At 42.0% G+C, this 23,304-nt stretch overlaps 5 protein-coding genes and 1 non-coding gene across 7 annotated transcripts; 4 read left to right on the top strand and 2 right to left on the bottom strand.

The window, feature by feature from the left end:
* The first annotated feature begins 5,084 nt into the window (after positions 1-5,084).
* On the top strand, positions 5,085-8,968 carry LOC121984637 (basic transcription factor 3-like). Of its 2 annotated transcripts, none has more exons than XM_042537689.1 (6): positions 5,085-5,232; positions 7,082-7,169; positions 7,767-7,915; positions 8,007-8,063; positions 8,309-8,347; positions 8,604-8,968. In XM_042537689.1, the coding sequence occupies exons 2-6, from the start codon at positions 7,102-7,104 to the stop codon at positions 8,780-8,782; spliced, it is 492 nt and encodes a 163-aa protein (XP_042393623.1). In that variant the 5' UTR covers positions 5,085-5,232; positions 7,082-7,101; the 3' UTR covers positions 8,783-8,968. The 2 variants fall into 2 exon arrangements, with proteins under 2 accessions (XP_042393623.1, XP_042393624.1); XM_042537690.1 differs by lacking the exon at positions 5,085-5,232 and adding an exon at positions 5,333-5,351.
* A 179-nt stretch (positions 8,969-9,147) lies between these two features.
* LOC121984636 (ras-related protein RHN1-like) lies at positions 9,148-13,525 on the bottom strand. Its single transcript, XM_042537688.1, has 8 exons — positions 13,334-13,525; positions 13,178-13,255; positions 12,903-13,070; positions 12,751-12,799; positions 12,598-12,671; positions 11,003-11,096; positions 9,589-9,689; positions 9,148-9,371 (listed from the first exon to the last, which is right to left on the bottom strand). Exons 1-7 carry the CDS (start codon positions 13,370-13,372, stop codon positions 9,589-9,591), a joined length of 603 nt encoding a protein of 200 aa, XP_042393622.1. The 5' UTR covers positions 13,373-13,525; the 3' UTR covers positions 9,148-9,371.
* Positions 13,526-13,849: 324 nt separating this feature from the next.
* On the top strand, positions 13,850-13,921 carry TRNAH-GUG. Its single transcript has one exon. It is a non-coding gene; the product is annotated as a tRNA-His (tRNA).
* Positions 13,922-14,004: 83 nt separating this feature from the next.
* On the top strand, positions 14,005-16,889 carry LOC121984633 (pentatricopeptide repeat-containing protein At3g16610-like). Its single transcript, XM_042537685.1, has one exon. It carries the CDS (start codon positions 14,193-14,195, stop codon positions 16,722-16,724), a length of 2,532 nt encoding a protein of 843 aa, XP_042393619.1. The 5' UTR covers positions 14,005-14,192; the 3' UTR covers positions 16,725-16,889.
* Positions 16,890-16,956: 67 nt separating this feature from the next.
* Positions 16,957-19,717, top strand: LOC121984635 (uncharacterized protein At4g15970-like). Its single transcript, XM_042537687.1, has 4 exons — positions 16,957-17,296; positions 17,385-17,750; positions 18,829-19,310; positions 19,404-19,717. The coding sequence occupies exons 1-4, from the start codon at positions 17,003-17,005 to the stop codon at positions 19,450-19,452; spliced, it is 1,191 nt and encodes a 396-aa protein (XP_042393621.1). The 5' UTR covers positions 16,957-17,002; the 3' UTR covers positions 19,453-19,717.
* On the bottom strand, positions 19,717-22,109 carry LOC121984634 (protein PLASTID MOVEMENT IMPAIRED 1-like). The gene has a single exon (XM_042537686.1). It carries the CDS (start codon positions 22,103-22,105, stop codon positions 19,826-19,828), a length of 2,280 nt encoding a protein of 759 aa, XP_042393620.1. The 5' UTR covers positions 22,106-22,109; the 3' UTR covers positions 19,717-19,825.
* Positions 22,110-23,304: the final 1,195 nt, after the last annotated feature.

The raw sequence follows: 23,304 nt of genomic DNA, 5'->3' as shown, positions 1-23,304 counted from the left end.
TCTTCTCGTCCACCGGTGTACTCTTCCACAGCTTTCTTATCCTTCGAGCGCACCGAGCCCGTCGGCTCCCTTCCCGTGCCGTCCTTCTCGCTAGTTGCGTCTTCCGCTCGACTTCCTGCGCTCCTAAGCTCCTGCACACTTAAACACGGGAATTAAATAACAAGTAGGACCTAACCCAACTTGGTTGATCACATCAAAACAATCACGGGGTTCAACAATCTCCCCATTTTTGATGTACATTAACCCAAGTTCAAGTTAGGGAAAAAAATAGACAAACAATAATTTGAAGAAATTACTAAACTAACAGTTTAAGCATAAAGATTGCAATAATAGAATTTGCAATACTAACAAATGTTAAAAAAATATTAACTCCCTAAAAGTCCCTCTAAATTTGTCATATCTCTCCCCCTTTAATCACACCAAAAAAATGAGATAATTATTAAGTAAAAAATTTTCAAAATAAATTTTTAAAAAAATTCTTAGTTTAGAGAATTTTGCAAAAAAAAAAATGGGGTTTATTTTGAGAATTTTTTGTGATTAAGAAAAAAAAAATTCTAAGTCAAACAAAAAATAATCTTTAAGAATTTTCTGAGTAAAAAAACTTTCTAACTTTACCTTTGGCAAAAATATTTTTGAGAGTTTTTATAAATGAAAAAAAATTTATGAAAAAAATTCTAAGTATGAAAATATTTTTGAAACATTTAAAAAATATTTTTCAAGCATTATTTAATTTTAATGCTTTTATCAAAAAGTTAATTAAACATTTTATTTCAATATTTTGACTTCCAGGTCGTGACGAGGCACTAGGCCTTCTTAGTTATTGGAGCAACAACCACTTCCTTAGACAAAACCTCAAAAGAAATTAACTATTTAATTTTTCTCGCTGAAAGCACTAATTTTTTAAAAAAGAATTAATCTAAAAAGGATTTTGGAACCCAGTATAGGTTCCTTCCTACTGGATTAATTAATAATTTAGGGGGTATATAACTTTTGGGAACTTCTCTAAGTTGTCCTTGATATTTTCTAATATACCAATTTAATTTTCCATAAACTCTAAGTTTTGATTTTGGAAATTTATTTAAGCATGCATGATCATTTTTCAATTTTTTAATTTCAATTTTTAATTTTTCATTTTCTAACTTTAAATTATCGTACATTTCTAAATAGGGGTGTCAATTCGGGTGGGTCGAGTCGGGTTGGGTCGGGTTGAGTTTTTTTTTTTTAACCCAACCTGAACCCGACCCGAACCCGAGTTCAACCCAAAACACCTCAACCCGAACCCGAATCCGACCAACCCGATCAACCCGAACCCGACCCATATAACCCGAAAATCTGATTCAAAACGACTTTTTTGAGCTATTTTCCCTATAATTCTTCACTTTTATCTCAATACTCCATCATTATCATACAAACATGATATTAATATACATAAAAACATCTAAATTTTTAAAATAAAATTTGATTTAACCCAAAAAAAAACCCACAAAATCCTATATTTAACTCAACCCAAACCCGAATATTTTTTACTCTCCAACCCTCCAACCCGAACCCAAATCCGAAAATGCCCAACCTGAACCTGATTTTTTTTCGGGTCGATTCGGGTTGGGTCGTCGGGTCGGGTTCATTTTTGACACCCCTATTTCTAAAGGACATGCTTTTGCTAAATTTAACTTTAACTCACTATTTTCCTTTTCTAATTTAACTAAATCTTTAGTGAGTACTTTGATGAATTGAAAAGACTACTTGGGAGTTAGTTTACGTACCTGACTTACCTCTATTTCTGATGCTCCCCCTTCATCGCAGCTTTCTTCTTCTGATGATCCTCCCCTTCATCTATGCTCATCTCTGAGCTGGTTTCTTCAAATATTTGATGGTTGGCCATCAGTGCTACTCCTGAGAATGCTTCGACTTCTGATTCCAAGGATGACGATTCATCCCATGTAGCCTTCAGACTCTTGCGCTTCGAGGACGTCGGTCTTTTGTACTTTACCTTTTCATTGTTCTTTTTCTTCACCTTTGGACAGTCATCCTTGATGTATCCTTCCTTGTTGCAGTTGTAGCATCGGATCGTCCTTTTGTTGCGTTGATGTTTCCTCGACTGCGATCTAAATTTGTTAGTTTTAATAAATTTATTTAACTTCCTTACCAATAGTGCTGCTTCAGTTTCATTGATCGACGCTTCGGAGTCGGGATCGTCCATCTCGGCTTGTAGGGCAACGTTGAGGTTTGTCTTCTCTATTTGTTTCGGCTCTACAATTCGAGACTCGTGAAGTTCGAAAGTAGAAAATAAGTTTTCTAAAGTACTTACCTCAAAGTCCTTAGAGATGTAATAAGCATCTACTAAGGATGCCCACTCTGGAGTTCTTAGGAAGACGTTGAGCGCATACCAGATAGAATCTCGGTTCGTTATCGATTCTCCGAGATTGGTCAGTTGAGTTATCATCTCCTTTATCTTTGCTTGGAGTTGCGCTACCTTTTCACCGTTGTTCATCCGGAGATTTGTTAGTTGAGTTCGGAGGATGTCGTGCCTTGCTAGTTTTGCTTCTGAGGTGCCTTCGTGGAGCTCCAGGAATTTTTCCCAGAGGTCTTTGACAGAGTCGTAGCTTCCGATCCGCATTATCTCCTTGGGAGACAGAACGTTGAGCAGGTGAAATTCCGCCTTTCCGTTGGCCACGAAATCGGCTTGCTCCTTTTTCGTCCAGTTGTATTCTTCCTTGTCTTTGAGGGCTGAAAAATCATATTTCATGATTAGAAGTATATCAAATTCAGTCTTAAAGAATACCTCCATTCGACGCTTCCATGTCGCGAAGTCTCCGTCGAATTTCGAGGGATAAATGCTTGTTTCGGCCATCGTCTTATCTTTGTGCTTCAGTCGGTGGTTAGTCCTTCTGAGGCAACCTAATTGCGATACCACTTGTTGGTGCAGCGGGGCCGGCAAGAGTGGAGGGGTGAATTGCCTGAAAAAAATACCCTCCCCAAAACTTTCAACTCTAAAATAATAGCAACAATAAAATAAGACAGAATAACAGAAAAGAAAGAAGACTCATCGTTTTGACTTGGTTACAACCAAGAAGGTTGTTAATCCAAGGCGGTTGAAAAAGCGTACTAAAAAAAGTCTCATTCTCTGAAGGCGGAGAAGCATTTTACACACTAGAAGCTCAACAGTCGCTAGGAAGTTGATACAGAATTGAATGAATAATTTCCTAGCTCCAGGAGCCTTTATATAGCTCCTGAAAACTCTATCTCGAGTCTTGAGGGCGCCTCCAAAGGGGTTGAAGGCGCTTCCAAGGGATTTGACCAGATAAAACTCTATCCGATTACAAACGGCCACTTTGGCCAGGTCAAAGACACCTCCAATGGCCTTGAGGGCGGCCTGGACAAGGTTGAGGGCGCCTTCAAGGCAATGAAGGTGTCTCCAAGCCTGCAGTCAGCGTAGGCGCCTTCAACACTTCGTTAAAGGCGCCTCCAGCTAGCTTTTCCAGCTCCTTTTGACTTGTTTTCTTCTTCCGAGGCTCCGAATGCATGAGTTATTGCGGCCAACCGAAATAGGGCTCACCCGAACCTAATTTACGGCTATACCTGTTAAAAGCTGATATCTAGTTAATGCTCGGTCGGGAGGACTAGATCGGGAATTCAGATCAATTGCTCGGTCGAGAGGACCAGACTTGGAATTCAGATCGATTGCTCGGTTGAGATGATTAGACCAGGAACTCAGACTGATGGCATAAGGAACACGGAAGGAAGAGCGGGAACTATCTCTACCGGTCTGGTTTTCTCAAGAAGGCTCACATATAAGAACCTGTCATACCCGGCCAGGATACAACAGACTACTCAGATATATCCAGGTCAGGCTCGTCGACTGCTAGTTGTCAAGAGGTCTTTTGCCCATGCTTGATCCGCAAAAACGACAACTGATTCAGGGAATCATAACCACCTATCAGAGAATAACTGGTGCGTGTCAGAGAATATTCTAGCGGTCTGTAACTCGTTGCTAATAGAACCTTCCTTCAACCTATAAGAGGGGGCCACACGTCACTCACCGCTAGACAAAGTCTGACATCCGACATTCCCTGACACTTGTCAGATGCCAGAAGTACGCACTGCCATATAAAAAGGGGGGTCCTTTCCCTTACGCAGGCGCACTGACTAACTTTTTCGCATCTGTCTTATGCTTTATGCATTTTTTACTGTGTTTCTGTGAAAAAAAGTACTTGACTTGAGCGTCGGAGGGCCTGCTCCGGGGATTTTTTCCCTGGTTCTTGGTCCCTAACGTGTAGGATGCTTGTCTGAGTGTGTGCAGGACTCGTGTACCATTCTCTTCGTCATTACCCCTCGTCAGCCATCCTCAATAGTACTTTCGGAGAAGCTCGGTCACCTCTCGTCAACATCACTGACAGCTCACCCGGCCTCCGTCTGACTCAGATTCTGGATGAGATCAGATAGCATATTTGAACTCCTTGTAACCCCTGAAATCCACAGGAACTGAAATGTGTGTAATCTGAAATCTCTAGGTCCATCAGTGAATTTTGACCGAAACTCATTGATGGACCTAGAGAGCTCCGATTATATCAATTTCAGTTCTGGTGGATTTCTAAGGTTGCAAGGAGTTCGAATATGCTATCCATTATTTATTTTGACTTCTCCAAATGTATTAAAATGTTATTAAAAATCAACTAAACCTTATAAAATGTTATTAAAAATCAACTAAATCTTATAAAATGTTATTTATATATTTTGCATGCTTGTAAAAACAGAGAAGAAAGAGAAGAAAGGAGAGGTAAAATAAGAGAAGTTGCATGTATAGGAGAGAGAAAAGAGAAGAGAGAGAGAAACGGTAGAGAAAAAAAATGATAGAGAAAGTCAGATTATCAGGAGGGTAATGTCTTTGATAAATACAAAATTAGTATGTATTTTTTTGATAAATTCAGAAATTTAGGTGCGCTGTATGTTAAATTGCCAAAGATTTAATGATGGTTCGATTTAATTCACTTGCTTCTTCTCTTTCTTTAATACCAATTACACAATTGGTCATCTAGGATGGGTTTGAATGGGGCCTACTGTGTCTGACCAATTGTAGCTACGGTAGTAAAGTTTCTCTACGAACAATTGACGGTCTTCGTCGAAGGCCTAAGCGCACCTTATCCGTGTACCCATCGCCTTCCCCAAATCCCAGCCCCTAAAGTCTTCTCGAGCTCCTCCTCCTCTTCCGGCGTCCGCCTCCCAGATCGTATTGTAAGCGCTTCTCTTTTCCTTTTCCCGATATAATCGCTTGCTGAGCTAGGTCGTCGGTTTTATAGTCTCCTGTTCCTTTTGTCGGGATCGATCGATGGAAATCGGGCTTTTGTTCTACAGTACGCTGCTGCTTAAATATTCCATGCCTTGGTTTGTGAGGCTTCAAGATTTGAACTTTGAAGCATTTTCTTTGGGGCTAGCATTCCGCCAGTGGTTCGATATTGTAAACTTGCAGAGTGGAGGACAGTTTTTGTTGGTATTGGTGTTGGATGAAACCAGTAAAACCAGCCATTGAATTTACATAAGCTCATCGATTTGTTTAGAAGAGAAATAAGGTGTCTAGGATGCTTTGGGTTTAATTTCAGTTTTTGGTGGGAGGCTTCTCTGAGATTCTTAGTGTTACTAGTTAAGGAAGTGGCTAGAAATAAAAATAATTAAAAAAAATCTATTGAACCATCCAATCTTATGATATTTACTTGTAATTAGGGATCTTAGTGTTATTAGTTAACGAAAGTGAACTTTGAGTGTGTTGGTAAGATGACTTGTTGGCCATTTTGTGTGAGACAACCTGATATGAACTTAAACTTGAGTGGAAATGAATGAAGTTACCACTCAAGGCATCAGGATGCTAAGCACGAAGAACTTGAAGATCATGCGGCCCATGTTTATTGTTTGTGGGTGTTGTAATGAGTAGAGCATGTATGAATGTACGATAGCTTTAGTTGAGAGCTTGTGTTATTGTTTAAGTCCTCATGTGGACTTATATTTAGAAGTATTGACAGCTACCAATGGTCATAGGGAATCGAAGATAGAGTTCGAAACTCGATCAAATACATGCTTAAGTGGTCTATTTGTCTAAAAGAGGTTTTCCTAGATGTTTCACATAAATGGCTTAGGTCTCGGACCTTGAAGTGGCTCATTTCCAACTAAATTCAGTCGATTGGATTGAGCAGTCAAATGAGAAATCAACTGGAAAAGTTTGTGAGTTGACTAGATACTATCCATGGACTAGAAGTATCTTTGAATCTACTGTGCTTAGTATTGTTAGCTCCAATGTTTTGATTTTTCACGTTCAACCAACTGAAGCACTTTATCTAATCGACTGGAGGCATCACGTTCATCGTTTTGAGTTGAATGTTAGATCTGGGTATATAAGCTCATTTAAAGGTGTTTGGACAATAGTGGTACATGGAAAATCTCATTCATTCTGCTCTCAAGTGCCCCAGACAACTCTATGAGTTTGGAATCATCAAGACTCCAAATCATTCAAGTTCCCAAGCTCTAGAAGTGTCCTTGCTTTCACCTTTATGCTAATCTATATTCTCTAGGGCGAAAAGTGAGTTTGTTATCTATCTTTGCTTTCTTTTGTTGGATGGATTTAGTTTAGGATTTTGAATAATCTAAAATACCTCGTTCCCCTTTATTTTTCTGGAGTTGTATGAGTTTGTACTTTGCTTATTCAATTGAGATGAAGTGATTCATGGAATTTATTAACCAAAAGCTAGAGTGTGTTACCTCCTGCTATTGTTTCTTTTATTAACTAGCTACAATAAACTTGTTAAAGAGTTGTGTAATAATACCTGACAGATGTAGTCATGCATATGCTCTTTTGCGATCTGGTCCAGATATGTTTAGATTGAGTTAACTGCCTGAAAATTGACCAAAACTATCCTAGCATTTCTATTTGACTGGATTTGTCCATGTTTACATATCCTTTGGTTTCATAATGTTTATGCTTCCTATCTGAGTAAAGATATTTGTTTTTAATCTAATTATGTTCTCGCATGGTTACTATGTGCCTGATCCAGTTTTGATCCTGACTCAAAAAACATATTCTTTCATAATGCAGATTTTGAGTGAACATTCCAGATGAATCGAGAGAAGCTCATGAAGATGGCAGGCGCCGTCCGCACTGGTGGAAAAGGCAGTATGCGCAGGTTTTAGAATATAAAGTGTCTATTATGTTCAATCCCTTTTACTAATCTTGTGGCACACAAACTTAGATCAATTCACCTGGAAAAGCCCTATATTTTCATGATCATGATATTGCCAGTTTTAAACTCTTTTCCCCTTGACCACTTTTCTTCTATCCTCGCGTTGAAGTTAATATTTTTGGAAAAGCATTATTTCTGAATAATCTGTTAGCACCGGGTTATGGTTAATTTTGACATTATAACTTTGTTAGTTTTCCTTACGTGTTGACGAGAGTATGTATTCTATGACACATTTGGACAGTATCTTATCATTCCAAGATTCACTACACTAACTGTATTCAATTTCTCTGAATAATAGGAATTCACTCAATCATAGAGATTTAGCATTCTACTTGCCAAGTGGTTGTGTTCCTATCATCTCAACTTTATTATTGTAGATACTTTCATTCAGTGACAAGAAAGTTGACTTAAATTTCATCCACTTCTCAGTAAAGATATCAGAAGATATATGGACTCGTTCTTCAGTGTGTTCAATCATCTAGTTGCTTGGAACATTTCTGATAAATTTATTTGCTGATCTTCAACTTTCACTCTTGCTAGGAAGAAGAAGGCAGTTCACAAGACTCCGACTACGGATGACAAAAGGCTCCAAAGCACTTTGAAAAGAATCGGAGTAAATACTATACCTGCTATCGAAGAAGTCAACATCTTCAAAGATGATGTTGTCATCCAGTTTCTTAATCCCAAAGGTACATAAAATTCATGTTGCTCTTAGTAGTAAACTCATTATGTCATATAGTAAAACATTTTTCTAATAGCCCATTTTTGTTTCCTGTATAGTGCAAGCCTCCATTGCAGCCAATACATGGGTGGTTAGCGGTTCTCCGCAGACTAAGAGTACATTCGTATACTCCATTTTTGACTGTTTGTGCTCGACTTGTATATTTTCTTCCGGGTCAAAGAAAATGTCAAAATGAATCTTTTCTTTTCTGGTACTGCTACTCGTATACTCCATCCCCAGACTGGAAGTAGTGAATAGCTTAGTTGAAAATGGGGTGCTCCTTCAGTCATGGTTTAACATAACAATTGCTTGTTAAGTACACTTATACATTGCTTTCGATAATGCTTTAATTTGGTGACAGGGCTTCAAGACTTGCTCCCTTCGATCATCAACCAACTAGGTATGCATTATTTAGCTTACGTGATATATATATGTTATTTTTTTTTCCTGCAAAATACGCCATTTGCTCTATAATACGTACTCAAAGTTGAGTGTATCAGTCTAATATGTTACTAGTTACACACTCCTTTAGCTTGCTTCTGTAGGTTTGATACGACATATTTCAGCAACATCTTCCTGGAGCAAGATGCATGTTTGATGGCCAAACTATTTTTAGTTTTTAAGCAGCTGCGCATCATTTGTGTTTTTGCTTTCAGGCCCTGATAATTTAGAGAACTTGAGGCGGATTGCAGAACAGTTCCAGAAACAAGCATCTAGCTCTGCTGCTGCTTCTGGCTATGCAAAGGGTGAAGATGATGACGAGGATGTCCCGGAGCTTGTTCCTGGAGAGACATTTGAGGCAGCTGCCGAGGAGAAACAAGCTCCGCAGACTTGAGACCCGAGAGCAGTTTTATTAGTCAGCACTCAACACTCTTGTAACGTTGCTTTATGATGATTTTATGAGTCATCTACTCCAGATTTTTATTAGCAAAACAGTTCTGTTGAGATCGTGTTCCCTTTCTTGCTTGAGATGTACTGAGTGTATGAGTTCATATGAAGATATGCAGTTTGTTCTTTCTAATCTGGCAAACAGTCAAAGTTCGAAAGTGAATCAATACAATCTCGTTCAGTCACCTCCCCAGATTGTTCAGTCACCTCCCCAATTATCTTATTTCTTGGTCCAGATGCATTTGCTACTTTGCTCCCGCATTACACCGCAAGAGGATAAAAAAACATACTAGTGATCCACACAGATCCATATAACCGAGCACATTAACTATACAAGTATCATAATCAAGCTGATATAGCAAAGAACATAATAATGCAAATTTACAGGGTCTACAAACTTGCGGAGAGGGGATATGAAACAGGATAATCCAGTAGCACATTGTTTTTTTTTTTTTAAAATCTTTAACTTCATGACGACTCCTCGTTGCACATCCAGGGATTTAATTAGCTTCACTTATCAACAAACGACAGGTAACCTGCAAAGATAACTGGAGGCTTTATAAAGGGGCATAGTGCTGAGATATAATTAACAGGAAGAACTGACACTTGATAATTCATGTGGATGAGGTTTTGTCAATAAAACTAAAAAATGATGTAAAATTAAATATCCTTTTAAAATTGATACACTGGTTTTACATATTTTATTCCATGACCTGACACAAAGATGATTCCTGAAATACAAAATGTTCGCACCTAAGAACAACAAGCTGAAGTGGTCGATCTTTCAGCTGGTCTATCTGAAAGAACCATTCCTGCTGGCTGTTGCGCTGGTTGAGCCCGAGGTAATCTTCTTGCTGTTACATAAAGGATAAAAAAATATATATATAGAGAAATATAAAAAGTCCTCTGAACATTAATACAGGTGTAAGACTTAAAAAACTATTATAAAGCACCTAGAAAATTCAATCACTAGAATTTTGAACCAAGTACATTATGTATGTTTAAGAATTATAACATAGCCAAAGTTGGAACTACAATAGGATGAATTTAAGGAAAATAGACTAGATCAGTGGAGCAATATAAACATATAAGTTTTTCTCCTTTGAAGACCCAACATAAGTGATCAATGAGTAGAGTTAATCAAATTTGTTCCAAGACGTTTTGCTAAAAATTAAACCTAGCTGATGATTGTAAGAACAGAAATGTTCAAAGGCATGGCTTTTTGCAACTATTTCAGGATTTAATTTTCTCTTTGTAATGGATTTGGGATTTGGTTGCTGTTTTGTTTCAGGCAGTGGGACTTTTCAGGCTTAATCATCTCTCAAAGTTATTGATATACATATGAAATGTCACCCAAGAAAATTATAGGAAGGAGAAACATCATTCTGATTTCTGATTGTCAAAATTTAAATTGCTATCATGATTTTGCAGGGTAAATATCTTAGACCTCATAAGAAATATAGTAAACAGATTTTCATATTTTGAGACTCTGAAATGCTGGTCTTACATTGATAGGTGAAACGTCTACCTTGGGTCATTCACTCGGGCAGAGTAAATATGAAAGTTAACTTGATGAAGAAAGGGGTTGTCTTGCCTGATTCAGTCTGTGTGCTATGGGATGCTGAAAACGAGTCTCATGAAGAAACTATACATAATATATTTTACCAACTAACGGTAGCTAAAAGGGGGTGGAATATCTGAAGAATAAGCTAGGCGTTCAAATTATCGAACCTTTTTCAGCTAAATGGTGGTGAGACTAGAACATAAGCACAGCTAGGAGGTTGACCTCAATAGGAAGTGTAGCTATCCAAGGTTGGTTCTCAGTTACGATGTGCAAAAAAAAAGGATAACCCGGTGCACGAAGCTCCTGTGACCCCGGGGAAGGATCCATTGTATGCAGCCTTATCATTTTTTTTGCAAGAGGCTATTTCCAGGATTTGAACCCGTGACCTTTTGGCCACAAAGCAACAACTTTACTGTTGGTTCTCGGTTACGATATGCAAAGATTAAAAAAAAAAGGTGATATGAGTCCGGACATCCATTAATTATCAAGAATAATGAGTTCGATTCTCACCTCAATTTACATAAACCAATCTTATTTAATGGTTGCATGCCATATACTAACAATCTCATTCATCACAAGTAGAAAAGATAAGAAATATTATACCTATTTCATAGAATATGTCATTCACATTGATGGCAGTTTTAGCAGAGGTTTCCATGAAGAAAAGACCATTCTCCTCAGCATATGCCTTGGCTTCCTGCAATGCAAATAAGAAAAGCCTTCGTGACATGTTTTATGAATGCAAGTTAATAAACTTGTAGCTGATCAAGAATTTGAGAAGATTTTGTAGATTGAACACATAAAACGAACACATAAAACGAAGCAGACTTTTTTGAAAAAAAATAATTATGAAAATAGCAAATGCACTGGGTTCCTGCACGTAAAAAAGGGGAAAGCAGTCATGAAAAGTTCATGCAAATGACAATACCCACTTCATGGGACAAAATCTGTAAGTTACACAAATCAATTAAACAATTCCAAATAAATGTTGATGTAACTACCTTACTGGTTACTTAAAATGAGAAACAACAAAACTGTTGAGTTCTAAATATCAACAATGTTACAAAATCTGAACAAGTTACACATCTATTGCACAATTGAAAGGTATTTACCTATAAAAGCATGTATTAGCATCCCCCTGAGGGTTTACCATCTTAAAATAATCTCATTTTTCTAATTCCCAAAGAGAATTTTAGTTACCAGTCAATTAAGTTAGGCGAACTGATAAGGTGATCAGCTTAATTTCATGTTCTAGACCCTGCATCTTCTGCATGTGAACTGATGTGCTAAAAAAAGACTATAATACATTGAATGACTACAAAAGATCTAAAATCCAAATGATTTCAGTATCTTCTACAGGAAGCAGCATTACATCCATGCCAAGAAGTAAACTGCCCACCTAGTACAAAGAAGAGTAGATGTTGGATAGACAAATAAGTAGAGGTGAATTACAACAAATGCTAGTGTTAGCTAAGATGAGTGTTTTCAGATTAAAAAAAATGCTCTGGTCACAGCATTAATCCAACTCAATTGCATGGAGGAATTGGTCGTTGTAATATGCTAAAGCTGCTTGTTGAATCTTTAGTTGACTTGAAACAGATTTCTTAGGATAATCAGGGAAAAAGTTATGCAGTGTATTTTGTACTTAACAATCAAATATAAGATAGATGAATGAGGGAATCCACTATACAATGATTTTTAGCAGCAAGGCAATCAAGGGAATGCATATTCATGACCGAGAAGGAAGTTTAGCAGTTCTTAGTTTGGCTATTAATCCATGGTTGCCTCAACTCCAAAAATCATTTTTATACCTTCAATTTTTTTGTTGAATAAAAAAGAACTAAAAGTTATGGAACAAAATCCAAAAATAAATTAAGTGCAATTATAGGCAAAGAAATGGTTTCTAATTTTTAGTTGCTCCATTTTATAATTAAAATCCCAAGAATGATATCTGGAGTTGATTAGTAAAACTACAAAATAAGTGCATCAGTTGCTGCGAGCAAGTTTAGACAGAAAGTCAAACTTGCCAAGAATTACTAGACATAACACTGAAATAGTACCGTTGGATGTAAAAATATAGAGCATAAATCGTCAGACTGCTGCGCTAAAGGTTCAATCAACAAGAGAGTTATCTTGCCAATGTAATTGTAAAATCGAGCTTAATAAGAATTACTAGTAGGCAAAAAACTAAAACTTGCCTCCGTTGGGACCTCCCTTTTCTCCTCCAAATCACATTTATTCCCAGCAAGAGCAGTCACCATGTCAGGATTACCTAGAATTGAGTATCCTTATTAGATTAAACGGGTAATGAATCCAACTGGCAAGCTCAAAAGATTCTATCTTGAGCTTACCTTGTTTCTGAAGCTCTTGAACCCATTTCTTAGCCTTCTCAAATGAATCCTAAACTCATAAGAGAGAAAATAAAGTTACGAAGCCAGGAACAGAAAGAGAGGGGAAAAAACAGGACTTTTATCCAGTGAAAGAATCAAAACACAGCACCTACCATTCTTGATATATCATACACAATTATCGCGGCTGCTGCTCCTCTATAATACATGGGCGCTAAGCTATGATACCTCTCCTGTCCCGCGGTGTCCCAAATCTCAAGCTTTACTGTGGCATCGCTCACCGCCAACGTCTGTGAGAAAAAAGCCGCCCCGATCGTGGACTCCTGTAACCAGATAATAAATCCATCCATAAAAAGTCCAGCTTTCAACTCTAAAAAGTCGAAACTCCACATTAGTTTCACCGAAGAAAAGAGAGAAAAGCAAACAGAACCTGGAATTCAAGGAATTGACCCTTGACGAACCGAAGAACGAGGCTCGACTTCCCGGCGCCCATGTCGCCCAGCAAGACCTACGATAGAAGGAGATCCGCGTTTTAGGTGGGAGGATAGGGTACAGAAAGACTGGGGGGATCGGACAGTTGACTCACGAGCTTGGCGTTAATGCTGTTTTTACCGATCGTTGCCATGGGAGCGGAGGGGAAGAAGAAGAGCTCCGATTGGATCGAAACGAATCGCCTCGCAATCGCCGATGGGATTCGAAACAATCACGCACGGAAGAAGCCTCGGTGATTAGGTAGACGAAGAGCCGGTGAGCAGACGCGTTCGATTAGGTTAATTTGCTTGTTTTAATACGTACGGCGAAGTAGAAGAGTACGATTAGTGGAGGAAATGCCAAGGTAGATCTGCTGTTTATCTTAGAACAGAATCAGGATTCTCAACTCGATTGTATCAGCTGACAAATAAGAACCCGGGCAGTGACGTCTACCGCAGTAGGCTGAAGCGTGAATCACCCGAGTCAGAGGATCCGAACTTGTCTTTTGTGTGCCGTTCCACGTCATCGTGATGCAATTTTATTTTATTTGCTTCTGTATAAATCATTTTTCACTCTTAAAAAAATATATTTAGTTCCTTTTAATATAAGTTTACAAACCAATTCACATCATGTGGCTGTAGTTTAGTGGTAAGAATTCTACGTTGTGGCCGTAGAGACCTGGGCTCGAATCCCAGCAGCCACACTTTTTTATTTTTTTAAAAAAAGTTTTTCTCTGTCGAAGACCCAACAATTGACTTTTTATTCGACTTAAAATTACACAAGTCAACGCAGCTTCTTCATCGCCAACCACCTTCTGCAAGAGAGCGACGGGGGCCGCCACATCTCCGGCGACGCCATCACCAACCCGGTTTTCGTCGTAGAAATGAGCCTGGGCTAATCCTAATTGGGTCGGGCCTAGTTTAGCAGTGAACTTATATATCTTCAATATATAACGGCCAAATCCTGACGGAGAGATGCTGTCATCGACGTGCTGCTACAACCTTATACCTTACAGAACTCTCCTCCTTCCCCGCCGCCATGGCGCTCAGTTTCACACCAAATCCACTGCCCGATCGCTCTTTCCTCGTCCTTCGAGACCTCCAGTCCATCGCCCCCTCAAACAATTCCAGCCGCCTCAATTTGCCGCCGTCGACGGCAACGCCTACACCAAAATTCTGGATTCTTGCATTCGTTTCAAACTGCTCGAAGACGGCAAAGAGATCCATCGCCGGATCATCAGTCACAGGTATTTCGCCGGAAACTATCCTCTTCTCGAAAAGATTGTTCAGATGTACATATCATGCGGCGAGATTGAGTCCGCCCGTCTTGCGTTCGACGATTTGCCGCAACCAAGTGTCTTCCTGTGGAACGCCATGATCAGGGCTTACGCTTGGAATGGGCCCTTTGGTCGTGCCGTTGAGCTATACCAGAGAATGCTCGATACAGGAATCGCGCCGAACAAGTTCACATTTCCGTTTGTCTTGAAGGCTTGTTCGGCTCTGGAGGCGCTTGCGGATGGAATTCTGATACACGAGCACGCCAAGAAGGCAGGGCTGGAACTGGATGTGTATGTGTCTACTGCTTTGCTCGACATGTATTTGAAATGTGGCTGCTTAGAGGATGCACACGAGGTGTTCTGCAGAATGCCCCAAAAAGATGTTGTTGCATGGAACGCTTTGGTCTCTGGTTACGCACTGAATGGGAGGTACCAAGAAGCAGTTCGTTGTCTTCTTCAAATGCAACGGACAGGAAACATACCGAACCCTTCCACAATAGTGGCCCTCCTACCTATCGTCGGCCAAGCGAAGGCCCTGATACAAGGAAAAACTATCCATGCATTCTGTATCAGAAGACGCATCGACAAAGACGATGTTCTGGTTAATACTGCATTGCTGGACATGTATGGAAAATCCGAGTGCTTGGTTCGTGCTCGTAGAATATTCGACAGCATGAGCTTCAGGAACGAGGTGACATGGAGTGCGATGATCGGAGGCTACACTCTGTGTGGCAGGATGGCCGAGGCACTGCAACTTTTCAGGATGATGCTGCGCGAGGGATCGCTCTTCGCGGGGCCAACCTCTCTCGCGATCATTCTGCGGGCTTGCGCAAACTTCTCTGATTTCGAGAGCGGTCGACTAATACATAATTACTTGGTGAAGTCTGGTCTTCTTCTGCACGTAACAGCAGCAAATTCTCTGCTTTCAATGTACGCTAAAGTCGGAACTGTCGAAGATGCAATTCGTTTCTTCGATGAGATGAGCGTAAAGGACACGGTGTCTTACAGTGCTATAATATCGGGGTGCGTAAAAAATGGGAACGCTGAAGAAGCTCTTGATGTTTTCAGAGACATGGCGTCGTCGTCTTCTTCCTGCATCGACATTGACGCTGCGACCATGATCGGTGTGATTCCTGCTTGCTCTCACTTGGCTGCCCTGCAGCACGGGAAATGCAGTCATGCTTACATAATCTCTCACGGGCTCACCTCAGATTCCTCCGTTTGCAATGCTCTGATAGACATGTACGCGAAGTGCGGGCGAATTGACGCGGCACGGAGAGTGTTCGATACAATGCCGAAGCGAGACACTGTCTCATGGAACACCATCATCGCTGGCTACGGAATCCATGGGCTGGGTGATGAATCTGTCTCACTGTTCTTGAAGATGGAGTCTGCAGGTTTAACGCCCGACGATGTCACATTCATTTGCCTCTTATCTGCTTGCAGTCATTCGGGGCTCGTGAGCGAAGGGAAACGCTGGTTTCTCGCAATGCAGGAGACGTACAAAATTGTTCCCAGGATGGAGCACTACATCTGCATGGTCGATCTCCTGGGCCGCGGAGGCTTGTTGAACGAAGGCTACGGCTTCATCGAACGAATGCCTTTCGAGGCCGATGTTCGTGTCTGGGGAGCCTTGCTCGGCGCTTGCCGAATTCATAAAAATATCGAGCTAGGGGAAGAAGTGTCAAGGATGATCCACAAGCTCGGGCCCGAAGGCACGGGGAGTTTTGTCGTCCTGTCTAACTTATACAGCGCGACGGGGAGGTTCAGTGAGGCCGCACAAGTTAGAATAGCTCAGAAGGCAAAGGGATACGCTAAGAGTCCCGGATGTAGTTGGGTAGAGATTGCCGGTGTCGTGCATGCTTTCGTAGGGGGTGACCGATCGCATCCACAATCGTCGAGTATCTACCGAAAGTTGGAGGAATTGTTCGTCGAAATGAGGAGGTTGGGATACAGGGCCGACACGAGTTGCGCCCTGCACGACGTAGAGGAGGAGGAGAAAGAGCACGCCCTCGTTTACCACAGCGAGAAATTAGCGGTTGCATTTGCGCTTCTTCAATCGGGAGATCGTCAAACTATCCTCATTACGAAGAACCTGCGGGTGTGCGGAGATTGCCACAATGCATTCAAGTACATCGCCTTAGCTACGAACAGAACAATTACTCTACGAGACGCTAACCGATTCCACCATTTCAAGGAGGGAGTGTGCAACTGTAGAGATTTTTGGTAGTGAGAAAAGAATGTCCTCTGATTCCAAATATATTTATAATAAATAATGTTTAATTTAAATGTGAATTTAACATGCCCAGCGACAATATTAATTTCCAGATTCCGTAATCACCTAACGATCCATTATTAATTCGGACCGGTGCGAGTCAGGTTTGTTTGGCCGGTCGGTTCTCCGGCCTGATTGGAAAGGCCAACCGACATCGAGCGCCATGATTAAGCCTTGTCATCTGCCGAGATGTCTTCTTACATGTGGACGTGGTTGTCCTCGCACCAACGGCGATGAAGCCTTCGTCTGCGCACGGAATCAAAGCGGCGGACGGCTTCCTCCACCGGTGGCTGCCCCCGCTGCTCTTTGTGGGGGTTGTCGCCCTTTCGGTCACCCTCCTCTACCGCGCCACCGCGCCTGTGGTTTTCGTTTCCTCGACCTCCCGCCGAGTCGATTTCATCCATGCTTATCCTGTCGTCCCGAAGCAGCAGCTGGCGGCTTCCGTTCCGCCTCCGAGTTTATATCCCCCGCCGGAGCTGCAGTATGAACCGGCGAGCTCTGCTCCTGCTGTTCCGCAGGATGCGACAGTGAGTCTTGCCTCTGTTTTTTTTTCCCTCCCAGAAAAGAAAGATACCTTTTTAGGGTTCCGACGAAATGGCAATACTGCGATGACAGGAAAGCCAGGAAATGAGGTTGGAGAGGGTCCTGAAAGCGGCTGCTACCGCGGACAACGCGGTGATAATAACCTCCTTGAATGCGTTCTGGTCCACGCCCGGATCTGTACTGGACGTGTTCCTGGAGAGCTTCCGCATCGGGAACGGGACAAGAGAGCTGCTGAACCACCTGGTCATCGTCGCCGTGGACGACAAGGCATACGAGCGGTGCGTCGCCGTGCACCGACACTGCTTAGACTTCAAGGTCGAGGGGGTAGACTTCTCCGCCGAGAAGGTGTTCAACTCGCCCGAATACTTAGACATGATGTGGGCGCGGCTCGATTTCCTGCGCCTGGTGCTGGAGAAAGGCTTCGACTTCGTCTTCTCGGTGAGATCGACGACCTCTCCATCGACGGATCCGCCATTTACGGCAACTTTTAGCAAAGAAAAAAAAAACATACTTTTCATTTATCTTTTACCATCCAAACATTCTTTACTTGCAGCTGCTTCCAATATTCATACCTACCTGCCTATGCAATCAAAACATATCTATCCATTAAACAACAAAAACAAAAATCTATGATCATTTCATGTCGGCAAAACAGAAATTGTTTTTTATTGATCATTAGTGTCAATTACTGAATCCATCATGTACTTAAGATTTGGGTGTTTAACAAATCTAATAGTGGGCCCGAATGTAATGAGACATCAGTCATATGCATCTCTTCATACTTGCAAATTGATAAAGCAACACAGAAAATGAATGCCACAAGGCCCCACTGGAAGACCAGATAAGGGTTCTTATTTGAGCTTATACTGTTACTTCATGCATTTTCTGTCATTAAAAGCCTCAATCATGGGGTCGATTAATCATGTTCTTTCTTCAAGCTTTACAGAGCATCAAAAGCTGTCATTGTTTATAACACTCCCTTTGGGGGTGGGGGAGGGAGGTGGGACTTGCATATTACCAGATTCTCTTACTTTATTTTGTTAAATTGCAGTTAACTGATAACCTGTAGAACCATTATCTATTGTATGATTCAAAGTTCTTAGTAGATATATATGCTTAGAATGAATTACCATTCAAAGAGAATGAAGAAGCATTTTACTCAAGCTAAAGCTAAATAAATAAATGTCGATTAACAGGGATATTGTGTTGTTGATATGTAAAAAGAAACAGTTTAGAGAAGGATCTAAAACATAGAGAAGAGGTTCAAGTGGTTATAACAAATTCAAACTAGCCTTGTTTCTTGGGAGATATCCTATAAAAAATTGGAAAGATACTAAGAAGATTTGCATGGTCCCTTTTGTTAATCCTTGTTCATAGAGAAGTTCAAACTAGTCTTTCTATGATTGTATGTATTGCTTTTGATCATTCAGCCGAGACATATTTTGTTGTTTCATAGTTAGAACATCTTTGCCTGACACTGAAACAAAATCAACTGAATTGCTGTTTTTTTCTGCAGGATGTAGATATAATGTGGTTCAGAAATCCATTCCCCTATTTCTATTCAGATGGAGACTTCCAGATATCCTGTGACAGATTCAAGGGCGATCCTACCGATCTAAAGAACTCGCCAAACAATGGATTCAATTATGCAAGATCCAACAACAGAACCATAGAATTTTTCAAATATTGGTACTCCTCGCGTGCCAGATTTCCTGGTGTTCATGAGCAGAATGTACTTAACCTTATCAAGTTCGACCAACATATCCGAGACATAGGTGTGAAATTAAGATTCCTCAGCACGGAGCGCTTTGGAGGGTTCTGTGAGCTAAGTAGAAACTTCAATAAGGTCTGCACGATGCACGCAAACTGCTGCATTGGCTTGCGCAGAAAGATTAATGATCTAAGAGCAATGCTTGATGATTGGAGGAACTTCACATCCCTGCCACCTGATGTAAGGATATCTAGCAATTTCAAATGGAGTGTACCTCAAACTTGTAGGTAAACTTCAAATCCCTGGTGATTCTGCCATGATGTTGGATTTCTATCTTCCTGATTCTTTTCTCTTACGCTTAAATACATTTTCGATTGCAGAATACCACCAGGTTTCTTCAGTAAGAAGGAAAAAACCCCTCAAGTTTAAGATTATGTTGATAGCATTCCTTCTCCTATCACCTCCAAGAGAAAAAGTAAAAGAAAAAACAAGAAGCATTCGATATGGCAATCTTTTCCTACATGAATACTACAACAATTAGACTTTGGAATCAGGAGATTTGTCAGATCAGCTGAGTTATGTGTTGTTCATCATATTGACAACTAGAGATGCTGATGCCAAACATTGCTGTATCATATACCCATGTTCTGTCTCGTTATTTGCAGACATAATATTATTTATTCATTATTGTTATTGTTGTTGGATCGTCGAATTTTCCATTATTAATAAAACGAAGTAGATGGAAAGAGTCTTCAAACATGCATGAGTTTTACTCAGTCATAGGACATTCATTACGAGGAAATTAAACTGTGATTAAATTTGGGTTTCTGACGTGCTTCAGCCATGCACCAGCCATGAAACTCGAAGAAATGCTCCACATGAAATCTTGGTTCCTCTTGGCTTGCTGCTTCCTCGTCCTTCTCCCACCTCCTGCCTTCCCTGCTCCATTCTCCACTAGCCATTGCTTGGCCGTCAACCTCTGCTTCTCTCCATCCCATGCAGTCGCCTTACTGTTGGGACCCAACTTGAGCCCTCCCACATGAACACTCTCCAACTTGAAGCTCCTCTCCTCCTCCGCTACTTCACCCAGCTGATCCTCTGCCATGGCTTGCACCATGGCTATCATGGGAGCCCCCACTGCCTCGTACCCCCTCAATGGAGCTCTCAGTTGAATCACCACTACAATTGTAGCTCTGCTGCAGTTCATGCAGCAATCCTCATGTTTAAGGACCAAATTTAGAGTGTTATCGGAAGGTGGAGCTTCCATGGGAGCTTCTTCATCGCTCATGTCAGCCTGGATTTTGAGGGCGTCCACGGCCATGGCCTCCATCTTATGCAGGGCAACGAACAAGACTTCATCCAGAGTCATCGCTTCCTCACTCGAAGCTCTCTCTTTTCTTCCCTTGTTCATCGCTGCAGCCATCTTTTTGACCGCCGCGATCGACCTGGCCGCCATGCTGGAGCTCGCTCCTTCCTTGTTCCGGCCACTTATTATGGCAGATGCGATGCCCTCGAACGCCATCTGCTCTGCTGTCTTGCCCGTCAGATCCTCCATGGATGTCAAGGAGAGCAGCTTGGAACACAGTTCTTCTGGTCCCAACAGGGCCAGCCTCTGGAACACTTGGAATCCAGTCGCCGACTTGTCGTCTCCGACGATCAACTCTCTGGAAATTTGCATGGCAAGCTTCGGGGTATCTGTTTTTGACACCGGCGCGTGGAAAGGATTCATCGACGCTAAGTAGCCCCCGTCGCTTGTTTGAACTATGCAACCCAAGTTCTTTCCGAGATCTGGAATGAGGTGAGCGATTGGAGTAAGATCGGCGAGGTTGTGCTCGCCGTTCTTGAGCTCCTTCTTGTCGTCTCCAATCTCGAGCAGATGGAAGAATTCCTTCGTGATTGATTCCTCCTCCGTGTCCAATCTTTGGGGCTTTGGTTGTTGAGTCATTTTTCTGGTCTCCGGAGCATCCGCCATTATCAACATCTCGAGCTCTTTAATCTCCCTAGCGATCAGATGAAGCTCCTTCGCTCTGCTTCTTTGAGCGCGGTCATGCACCACCTCTTTGACGACCTCGCTCGAGGCGCTTGAGGTCCTCTCGCTGCTGTTCTCCGACGCTACTATCTCTACTCCCTTGTCGACGACATCGTAATCTGGCAGGTCAAGATCTTGTTCTCGATCAAAGATCGGTGGTTTGCTTGCTTCGACGTCGTCTCTGGCGATGCCACTGTTTGATTTGGCCGAGTGCGCTGTTTGTTTATAGATGCCAATGCCTCCGTCGTCCATGATCTGAAATGCCAACGCGAGAGCCATCTCTGCTCCGGCGGCCTTCCCGGAGAGCGGGAAGGCCACGTTCCACTGCCGGACGCGGTGCCCCTCCAAGTTTTTTTGGATGGACTCTCTGACCAGGGAGCTCAAGTCGACGGCGCTCGTTCCCAAGTCGAGGCCCGGCTCGTCGACGGCGATCGCTGAGATCAGGAATAGGCGGGGCTCGAATCGGAGCGGCTTCCCGGTGCTGGCTCCGCCGCTGCAGTAGAGGTGGCTCCGGAGGAACAGAGTCTCTTCGAACTCGGCTCTCCCCTGAGCCGCCCGAGAGGGCATTGTCTGCAAGGACCCCTCCTTGGTTTCCTTCTTCCGGACGGAGACGGAGAGGCGGAGCCCGTCGGCGGAGGCCGGCAGGTTCCGGACCGCGACGACCTCGACGGAGAAGAGGCAAGCCACCCGGCGCATGGCGAGTCGAGCCAGGCCGCGCACCGGCTTCCAGTTCCATATCCCCCGGCGCCTCTCGCCTGAGTCCTCGGTCTGTTGGGCGATCTTCTCAGGCGCGCGGCCGCCGGCATTCTCGCCGTGCGGGGTTTTCCAGCCTCGAACGCTCCACGGGAAGACCAGAGACTGGCGACGGGAGGACTGGCTGCCGAGCTCATAACGAGAGGATTCTCCGACGAGCCGAGCTCCGCCTGCGGCAGATCCTGTGTTGGACGAGCGAGGGAGGACGAGGGAGGCGGCACGGCGGGAGGCACTGGACTTGGAGAGCGACCTGCTAAGAGTCTCGAGCTCTCGCAGGATTTCCGCGTCATGATCCGCCATCGTTGGTTGGAAGAAAAGGCAAACTCATAACACTCACATATAAAACGGATTAAACTTTTCACTTTGCCCCACTTATATTACTATATTATATTAAGACGTTTTCACATCATTATTAAAACTGATGCGGTTCGGGCAAACCCGATCTGCATACCCGCGTGGCTATACGCTATGGTGGTTCCCAGACTACCGAATGGACTCCCTCCAGGAGAGTTCTTAGTGCGAGGAAGAGCACTATCAAAAACTTTACAGATATGTTCAAAATACTTTTAAAACTGAGGACTATTTTGAAAATAAAATTACCTTTACTTTAGTGCCAAAAATTACATGGTTTTGTTGACTAAGACGAAAGGCTTAGAGAAATTAACGTGGCCCGGAGAAGATCCATGAGTTTGGCGCATTAATGAAGTTGACCGAGTCACGAGAAGCTTCAGTTATTTCGTTGCCCGTTCCGTCGGACTCGGCCATCGATCGCTAGCTGCAGCTGCAGCTGCTGCTGCTGCTGCATGGATTCTGGAATGGAAGCGTGTCCGGTGTCCTCGCCGTCCGCCATTGACGTAGGGGAAGTGCTTGCTGTCAGAATCGAATTAATGGCGTTAACGCTGCTGATCGTGAGGTAGGTAGCTGCAGCGTGGGGTGGAGAAGATGAGACGATTAGCCATTCCATTCAGAAGATGAGACGATTAGCCATTCCATTCTCGCTCAGTTTTGCATTCCAAGAGGAGACGTACTCGTGAAGTCGTGATAGTAAAAAGTGAATACATTTGTGTAGCACATATCATTTCATATTTGCTATAATATCATCGAAAATGTAATTATTTTTCAGAAAAAAGTAAATTGAAGTGAAATAAAGGGTTATTTTGATAACAAATAAAAATTAAACATATGTAATAAAAAAAATCCTTTTAATTTTTATCTTTTAATTTTTTTAATTTATTAAATTTATATTCAGAAGTTAACTAAATTTTAAGATGATTATCTTTTCTTTATTTGGATAATTTAAATCTCCACCTAATTAATTTTCGAGGATGATTGCAGTCTGCAGTTCGTTTTAGGAGACCTGGGGCGTGCAGGCGTTGTCTTCACGTTGCTTGATGAACTCACTCAGTCTTTAGTGCAACTGCATCGTGTTGAACTTTTTCCAGACAAAGAACAAGTTTTGCTTTTTCTTTCTTTGGAAAGAAATAGTACACAAAATAAAT

This window comes from Zingiber officinale, chromosome 5B, assembly GCF_018446385.1.
Source record: "Zingiber officinale cultivar Zhangliang chromosome 5B, Zo_v1.1, whole genome shotgun sequence".
Taxonomy (NCBI): Eukaryota; Viridiplantae; Streptophyta; class Magnoliopsida; order Zingiberales; family Zingiberaceae; genus Zingiber; species Zingiber officinale.
The sequence above is the reverse complement of the archived record's forward strand: the minus strand, read 5'-3'. Positions and strand labels throughout refer to the sequence as shown.